The sequence below is a fragment of the Brassica napus genome, chromosome C8 (genome assembly GCF_020379485.1).
Source record: "Brassica napus cultivar Da-Ae chromosome C8, Da-Ae, whole genome shotgun sequence".
NCBI lineage: Eukaryota > Viridiplantae > Streptophyta > Magnoliopsida > Brassicales > Brassicaceae > Brassica > Brassica napus.
Genome location: NC_063451.1, coordinates 35,270,697 through 35,278,938, shown reverse-complemented (window position 1 = coordinate 35,278,938; position 8,242 = coordinate 35,270,697). Strand labels below are relative to the sequence as shown.

The following is an 8,242-nucleotide window of genomic DNA, read 5'->3' as shown; positions in this document are numbered from 1 at the left end:
CATGGCTCCAGTTCATGTCTGGCTTAGTGTTTTAAAGGCTTATGGTAGTCTTATGTTTTGTGTGATCAACTCATCTTAGCATAAGATGGTTGATGTGTTGTAATGAACTCTTGATCTCTGGGTGTTGAAGAGAAATTTACAGATGACAAAAAAAATACAACCTCTAATTCAAACCCAATCCAGTATTGTGTAACACAAAGACGTACCTTTTTAAAAGTAATATACAACTCACTGATCCACACTTAACCGAATAATTCTAGTCACTTTAATTACCAAACTCACATTACTGTTTCAAGCGATCGAGATGAAGAGGAACACGCTTTCTAACAAGCGCCATATCCAGTTAAGTGAGAGACTTTATCAAAGTAAAGAGTACTTGACTATAGTTATGCGTTTTCAAGTAAAAAACTCAAAATCACAATTGAAGTCTCGAGAGGACAAAGAGAGAGAGACAGACAAGACACAGACCAAGTGCGACTATCTGTAAAAATTGACCTCATTTTTTTTTGTTCTGTTTAAATTTGTGACTACCAAAACGATTCTACATCTTCTTGGTGGTTCTCAACTTCACCTGCCGCAACATATTACTTCCCAGTCCCATCCCCTGAGCCCTTCACTTTCCTGCAAAATCACAAAGTGTACCATATGATTCCCTTTTTCATGGCATTTGTTAAAATTATGCTGCTTAAATTTTGGTGTGAGATGAACATCTTATCCCTTTGCCATCTCAGCAAACTACAGAAACAAAAGACTTACTTGAGCCAGTGATTCGGAGAAGGGTGTTCAAATGGATTGTCTTGAGCAGATCCAGTTGGACTCCTGTACTCCGCTGCATTGTTCAAGAGAATGCTTTCTGTTTGTATGCTATAAGAAAAAGGACTCTCCGTGCCAGATAATGCAGGGAAGAACATATTCTGCGACCAAGGATCATGGTTGCTTGGACCACCCGTAATGGGGCTGAATACGCTGTTTTGGTGATCACTTTCAGGACTGTCCCTATGTGAATAAGCATCCTCTTTTGCAAATAATGAGGATGTTATATGATGAGGCACATGATGCATACAACTTTCCTCGTTAGTTCTAGTTGTCTCTGAAGGCATGATCCAGTTTGCTGACCCACCAACTAAACCAAGACCAGTTTGGCCAAGGGGGCTCTTCCACATTTGCCAGCTTCCGTCGTTAGCTTGTTTTTCATCCGCAGCCCGTGATTTGGACAAAGGAGATTCAATTGGCGACGGCTTGCTGATTTCACATGTAGGTGAATTTTTCATTGCACGGTGTTCTGCCAGTCCTATTCCAGTTTCATACCCAGCCCTTAGATCAAGAGATTTTGAAACAGGTCCCAGTAGAGATATAGGATCCGGAACATAACACGGATCTTCAAAATGTTCATCTTCACCAGGTTGAGCGAAAGCAATCTCTGTTGGAGGTGAGAAACCTAAACTACTGGTAGTGGATCCACTAGAGCACAGTGGTATGGCGAAAGGTGATGGGAGGCCAAAACTGATGGGATTGTCAAAGGTTCGTATTGAGGAAACTTGACTGGATACATGTGAGGTCTGAGAAGCTTCCTGGGGCTTTGTACTAGGTCTACTTATAGTACTAACACTCGAGGAAACAGGAACAGAAGTTGAACGGGCAAACAGTTGGTGCCATGCTTTTCTAGGTTCTCTTGTCGGCATTGGCTCAGTAACCACCTATGGAAAAAGCATCGGATATTCAGTTATAGCAGAATGTGAACTTTTGAAATCATGTAAAGCAGAAAACAGAACTTACGGAGAGATTATATCTCTAAAAACACTAGTTTACTCATAACCATACTCCAAAATAGTATGTGGGATTTTGGAAAGGACACTTACTGAAGGATTAGCATTCGTCTCCACTTCATTAAGAAAAGATTTCACAGCCACGAGTTCAGGAGGATTAGTATGAGCAGGGGTATGGAAATTATCTGCAGAACCGATGGGTTTATTTTCCTTTGCGCTAGTAGCAGACGTAGTAACGGCTCTCCCAAATAAACGGCTATCACTGAAAGCCTTAGAAGAAGATAAGATTGTACCCTTCATTCGATCAAAGTACCGACCGCCAGATTTTGTATCGTTACTAGTGGCATTATTCTCTACACCATGTCCATATCTCTTTTCCATGTTGGAGCCCCTATCATGTGAATGCCTATCATGTTCCAGATGATCATTCTTATCAACATTGCGCTTCTGCGCGGTTTCCTTTCCTGTTTTCTTGTCATGCTCTTTACCATCAGAACTGCACTTACTTGAGGCTTTATCCCTCTCTTTCCTTCTCTCCTGACGCTTCTTTTCCGCCTCTTTGATGATTTTCTCCTTGGCAGCCAGTACTACTTTGCTGCATTTCTCGGCCTCATCTCTCAGCTTTCTCCGTTCTTCCACTAGTCTTGCAACTTCTTCTCTTTGTTTTCTCTCTTCCTCCTCTGAAAGCTCCTTCTCCAGTCTAGCTTGTCTTTTCTCCTCCGCTTTTCTACGTGCCTTTTCTATCCTACTCTCGTGATAGCTGGACCCATTCTCACCCTGTTTAGCCAGTAACCGTCTCTGCTCAGGGTCAAGTGATGAATCATCAACTGAGCTAAACCTAAAAATCTTTCTCCAAAGCCACCTAATGCTCATAAAAAGAGAAGTCAGCAGCCTGCAAGCAAAAACAACACCACCAGAATACGAATTCTCCACCAAACAATTTTCATCTCCATCAAATGTATCACCACCGTTAGTCCGCCAATAGTTTGACCTGTTACTCAACGTGCTGCTCTCACACCACTCTTGCCTGTTTAAACATCCGTGCTCACTCCATCCCTTCCCATTCAAAATCTTTCCACCTCTTCCAACAAGTTCCTTCAAAATCCCTGAACCAGAAATGTCTAATCCGGGCATATCTAAAACAGGCCTCTTTGATATATGCCCACAATACGAACACATGAATTTTCCACCACCTGGATTCTGATCCCTATAAGGCGTAGAGCAGTTACGGCAACGCCTAGTCGCATTTTTCTTCAGCTTCTGTAGTTGAATAGCTTCTAATCTCGCTCTCTCCCTAAGCCTAGCATTTCTCCTCACACGCCAAGTGGAAAGCTGAGGCATCAAAACCTCGTACCAGAAGAGAGTAACCAAAAGCACAAACACACAAGCAAGCCTGGGAGAAGTAATCTCGAAACGAAAAGCAGGTGGGAGAAGCTGAGAGAGAGCCCACAGTCCAATCAAAGGTATAACAAACCAAGGCAGCATGGTTGCAACCTGACGAGACCACTTTTGAATAACGCACAATATACACATTATCCTCTCAAAGCAGGCCCCCTTCTGAGAAAACCCCTAGACAGGAATAACAAACCCTAATCTTATTATGAGGTCGTAGTCAAGATGATAGCGCCTTGGAGAATCAACAAGATACCTAACGCAAACGACGACAATGGAATCAATTAGAAAGACCGCCAAGCACGCAAATGGAATTTGATTACGTTAAACGCATGTACGGAGCGAAACCATTGTGAATCAATCGAGAGAGGTAAGGAGACTTACCGATAGGAAGGCCATTGAAGCAAAACGTCGGCAGAACAAAGAAAGAAAGAGAGCTTCGAAATTGGGGATGATGATGATGTCGAAGTTCGAATACAACCTTCACGATTCCGATTGAATTCGTGTTGAATTACTTCGTTCGATTTTTGCCAGCGACGAAACCCTAAATGAGAAAAAAGATTTGAGAAGAAGAAGAAGAAGAAAAGGAAAATAAATGATAAAAGAGGGCACAAATGTGAAATATGGAACGAACCGGGTGGGTATTCGGGTCAGGGTTGGGCCCCACATAGAGTAGCGCAGTAGTAAATGAATTTTACCTTTTACCAAATTGCTCCATTGATTTTTTTCTTTCATCAACATCATTTATTAAACAGATCAGATTTCGGATATCATATTTTCATCATAAACCGGTAAATTTATGTTTCAGAATATAAATGGCTAAATAAATGACATGATATCTCTTATCTATTCTGTAAACATAGTAACATATTGTTACTGAATTCAAATAAATGACAAGATTTCATTATGGTATCTAAGATTGCTTGGACTCTTTTATTACGTTTGGTTTGTTTCATCAATACAATAACTATCATTGCAGCAATCTCCAAAGGATCCAAATTAGTGATCTCAGTAAAACGTACAGTAGTTTTCTATATATGGTGTTTTGGCCTTTTCATATTTAAATTACGATCACTATCACAGAAAGATGTAAATGTAATTTCAACTCACAATTCACAGTTTTCACACTCATTTGATCGAATGATTCAAGTCACTTTATTACCAAGCTCATATTAGGGCTCCAACCCATCGAGATAGAGAGTAACACGCTTTCTAAGTTGCGCCATAACCAGTCAAGAAAAAAGATTACAGTATATAGATTTGGTTTCCTTTATAAGGTTATGTCGCACGAGTAGATTTGGTAGGAACATGTTCAGACACCAACCAAAGCAAGTTAAGTGAGAGACTTTATCAGAGTAAAGAGTACCTGACTATAGTTATGCGTCGAGTGTTCAGTGGAGCTGTGTTTTCAAGTTAAAAAAAAGCTCAAAAGTCTCCATCAGAGACTCGAGAGGCAAACATAGACAGATACAGACAGACCAAGTGCGATTATCTGCAAAAACTCTCCTCATTTTTTTTCTTTTTGAATTTGCGACTACCAAACCGATTGCACATCTTCTTGGTGGTTCTCAACTTCACCTGCCGCCACAAATTGCTTCCCGGTCCCATCCTTTAAGCCCTTCACCTTCCTGCACAATCACAAATTGCACTATATGATTCTACTCTTCATCGCATTTTTTAAGATTAGGCTGCTTAAATTTTGGTGTGAGATTCACATCTTATCGTTTTGTGATCTCAGCATAGTACAGAAACAAAATGTTTTCAATCGTACAAAACTTACTTGAGCCAGTGATTCGGAGAAGGGTGTTCAAAGGGATTGTTTTGAGCAGATCCAGTTGGACTCCTGTTGTTCAAGAGAGTGCTTTCTGTTTGTGTGCTACAAGAAAAAGGACTCTCTGTGCCAGATAATGCAGGGAAGAACATATTCTGTGACCAAGGATCATGGTTGTTTGTAATGGGGCTGAATACGCTGTTTTGGTGATCACTTTCAGGGCTGTCCCTATGTGAATAAGCATCCTCTTTTGCAAATAAGGAGGATGCTATATGATGACTTTCCTCGGTAGATCTAGTTGTCTCTGAAGGTATAATCCAGTTTGCTGACCCACTAACTAAACCAAGACTGTTTTGGCCAAGTGGGCTCTTCCACATTTGCCAGCTTCCGTCATTAGCTTGTTTTTCATCAGCAGCCCGTGATTTGGACAAAGGAGATTCAATTGGGGATGGCTTGCTGATTTCACGAGTAGGTGTATTCTTCATTGAATGGGGTTTTCCTATCCCAGTTTCATACCCAGCCCTTAAATCAAGTGATTCTGAAACAGGTCCCAGCAGAGATATCGGATCTGGAACATAACACGGATCTTCAAAATGTTCATCTTCACCAGGTTGAGGGAGAACAATCTCTGTTGGAGGTGAGAAACCTATACTACTGGTAGTGGATCCACTAGAGTATACCGGTATGGTAAATGGCGATGGGAGGCCAAAACTGATGGGATTGTCAAAGGTACGTATTGAGGAAACTTGACTGGAAATTTGTGAGCTCTGAGCTGCTTCCTGGGGCTTTGTACTAGGTCTACTTATAGTACTAACATTCGGGGAAACAGGAACAGATGTTGAACGGGCAAACAGTTGGTGCCATGCTTTTCGAGGTTCTCTTGTCGGCTTTGGCTCAGAAACAACCTGTGGAAAGAGCATCGCATATTGAGTTATAATTGGCAAAAAAATGGAAGTAAACTAATTCACATTTCACTTGACATTTTACAATTCGAATGTAAACTTTGAAATCATATGAAGCAGAAAACAGACAAGTTAACTTAAAAACACACGAGTATACTCATAGCCATAGTCCAAAAAGATAGGTGAAAATTTGGAAGGACACTTACTGCGTGATTAGCATTCGTATGAGAATTAGTATGAGCAGAGGTATGGGAATTATCTGTAGAACCGATGGGTTTGGTTTCTTTTGCAATAGTAGCAGAAGTGATAACGCCTCTCCCAAATAAACGGCTATCACTGAAAGCCTTAGAAGAGGATAAAAATGTCCCCTTCACTCGATCAAAGTACCTACCGCCAGATTTTGTACCGTTACTAGTGGCAGTATTCTCTATACCATGGTCATGTCTCCTTTCCATGTTGGAGCCCCTATCATGTTCCAGATGATCATCCTTATCAACACTGCGCTTCTGATCGATTTCCTTTCCTGTTCTCTTGTTATGCTCTTCACCATCAGAACTGCTCTTACTTGAGGCTTTATCCCTTTCTTTCCTTCTCTCCTGACGCTTCTTCTCCGCCTCTTTGATGATTTTCTCCTTGGCAGCTAGTAATACTTTGCTGCATTTCTCGGCCTCAATCTTTTCATCTCTCAGCTTTCTCCGTTCTTCCACTAGTCTTGCGACTTCTTCTCTTTGTTTTCTCTCTTCCTCCTCTGAAAGCTCCTTCTCCAATCTAGCTTGTCTTTTCTCCTCCGCCTTTCTACGTGCCTTTTCTACCCTACTCTCATGATAGTTGTTCCCGTTCTCACCCTGTTTAGCCAGTAACCGTCTCTGCTCTGGGCCAAGCGACGAATCATCAACTGAGCTAAACCTAAAAATCTTTCTCCAAAGCCAACTAATGCTCATGAAAAGAGAAGACAGCAACCTGCAAGCAAAACCAACACCACCAGGATAAGATTTCTCCACCAAACAATTTTCATCTCCATCAAATGTACTCAACGTGCTGCTCTCACACCACTCTTGCCTGTTCAAACATCCGTGTTCACTCCATCCTTTCCCATTCAAAATCTTTCCACCTCTTCCAACAAGTTCCTTCAAAATCCCTGAACCAGAAATCTCTAATCCGGGCATATCTAAAACAGGTCTTTTTGATATATGCCCACAATACGAACACATGAATTTTCCACCACCTGGATTCTGGTCCCTATAAGGCGTAGAGCAGTTACGGCAACGCCTAGTCGCATTTTTCTTTAGCTTCTGTAGTTGAATAGCTTCTAATCTCGCTCTCTCCCTAAGCCTAGCATTTCTCCTCACACGCCAAGTGGAAAGCTGAGGCATCAAAACCTCGTACCAGAAGAGAGTAACCAAAAGCACAAACACACAAGCAAGCCTGGGAGAAGTAATCTCGAAACGAAAAGCAGGTGGAAGAAGCTGAGAGAGAGCCCACAGTCCAATCAAAGGTATAACAAACCAAGGCAGCATCGTTGCAACCTGGCGAGACCACTTTTGAATAACGCACAATATACACATTATCCTCTCAAAGCAGAGAAAACCCCTAGACTCAGGGGATGTGGCCAAAACAGGAAACACAAACCCTAATCTTATCTTCGGTGAGAATCAACAAGATACCTAACGCAACCAAAACAATGGAATCAATTAGAGAGACCACGACGTACGCAAATGGTGAATCGATTCGGGTTAAACGCAGGTAAGGAGCGAAACCATTTCACGTAGAGTTCGGATTGACTTGCGGTGCAATGCGAATCAATCGAGAGGGGTAAGGAGACTTACCGATAGGGGAGCCATTGAAGCAAAGCGTCGGTTAATGGAAAGTAAGGGAGCTTCGAAATTGGGGATGGCGAAATTTGAGTACAAGCTTAACGATTCGGGATCGAATTCGTGTTGAATCAGGTAGCCGTAGGTTTTCGTTCGATTTTTTCTTTTGCCGACGAGGAAACCGTAAACGAGAAAGATTTGAGTAGAAGAAGAAAAACGAAAAGGATAGGGCCAGACCCGATATCCGAACCCAATCTAAATACTCCGAATCTGTATTTGACCCGATCTATAAAATTATCCATATGTAGCTTTGTCTATCTATATATGTAATATCTATACAATTATTTAAGAAGTGATTTTAGTAATTTTTCAGATTCTCTAAACTTTAAAGGTAATTTTATTTACTTTTCATCTATTTATCTATTTATTATTATTATTATTATTATTTACTATTATTTAAGAAATAATTATTATATCTATACTATTATTTAATAAATTATTTTGCTTATTTATCATAGTTTCCATAATCTTAGGCAATTTTATTTATTTGTCATATTTCCAATAATTTTACTAATTTATTATATTTTTATTATTTTTAGC

General features: G+C 40.7%; 2 protein-coding genes across 3 annotated transcripts; both read right to left on the bottom strand.

Annotated features, from left to right (window-relative positions):
- Window positions 1–338: 338 nt before the first annotated feature.
- Window positions 339–7,818, bottom strand: LOC111197820 (stress response protein nst1). 2 transcript variants are annotated; one of them, XM_048764548.1, is made up of 5 exons: window positions 7,658–7,818; window positions 7,420–7,495; window positions 1,860–3,333; window positions 757–1,697; window positions 339–621 (listed from the first exon to the last, which is right to left on the bottom strand). In XM_048764548.1, exons 3-5 carry the CDS (start codon window positions 3,297–3,299, stop codon window positions 585–587), a joined length of 2,418 nt encoding a protein of 805 aa, XP_048620505.1. In that variant the 5' UTR covers window positions 3,300–3,333; window positions 7,420–7,495; window positions 7,658–7,818; the 3' UTR covers window positions 339–584. The 2 variants fall into 2 exon arrangements, with proteins under 2 accessions (XP_048620505.1, XP_013663039.2); XM_013807585.3 differs by lacking the exons at window positions 7,420–7,495; window positions 7,658–7,818 and adding an exon at window positions 3,543–3,770 and having other exon boundaries at window positions 1,860–3,414.
- Window positions 4,391–7,448, bottom strand: LOC106367751 (stress response protein nst1). The gene is made up of 3 exons (XM_013807587.3): window positions 6,038–7,448; window positions 4,939–5,834; window positions 4,391–4,786 (listed from the first exon to the last, which is right to left on the bottom strand). Exons 1-3 carry the CDS (start codon window positions 7,394–7,396, stop codon window positions 4,693–4,695), a joined length of 2,349 nt encoding a protein of 782 aa, XP_013663041.2. The 5' UTR covers window positions 7,397–7,448; the 3' UTR covers window positions 4,391–4,692.
- Window positions 7,819–8,242: the final 424 nt, after the last annotated feature.

Excerpts from the sequence above, each read along its gene's own strand:
- LOC111197820 (XM_048764548.1), bottom strand. The coding sequence starts at position 3,299 with ATGTGTATATTGTGCGTTATTCAAAAGTGGTCTCGTCAGGTTGCAACC. Across the intron at positions 1,698-1,859 it reads AGACGAATGCTAATCCTTCA|GTGGTTACTGAGCCAATGCC; the intron begins GTAAGTGTCCTT and ends CTTTTTCCATAG. Across the intron at positions 622-756 it reads TCTCCGAATCACTGGCTCAA|GAAAGTGAAGGGCTCAGGGG; the intron begins GTAAGTCTTTTG and ends GTGATTTTGCAG.
- LOC106367751 (XM_013807587.3), bottom strand. The coding sequence starts at position 7,396 with ATGTGTATATTGTGCGTTATTCAAAAGTGGTCTCGCCAGGTTGCAACG. Across the intron at positions 5,835-6,037 it reads ATACGAATGCTAATCACGCA|GTTGTTTCTGAGCCAAAGCC; the intron begins GTAAGTGTCCTT and ends CTCTTTCCACAG. Across the intron at positions 4,787-4,938 it reads TCTCCGAATCACTGGCTCAA|GAAGGTGAAGGGCTTAAAGG; the intron begins GTAAGTTTTGTA and ends GTGATTGTGCAG.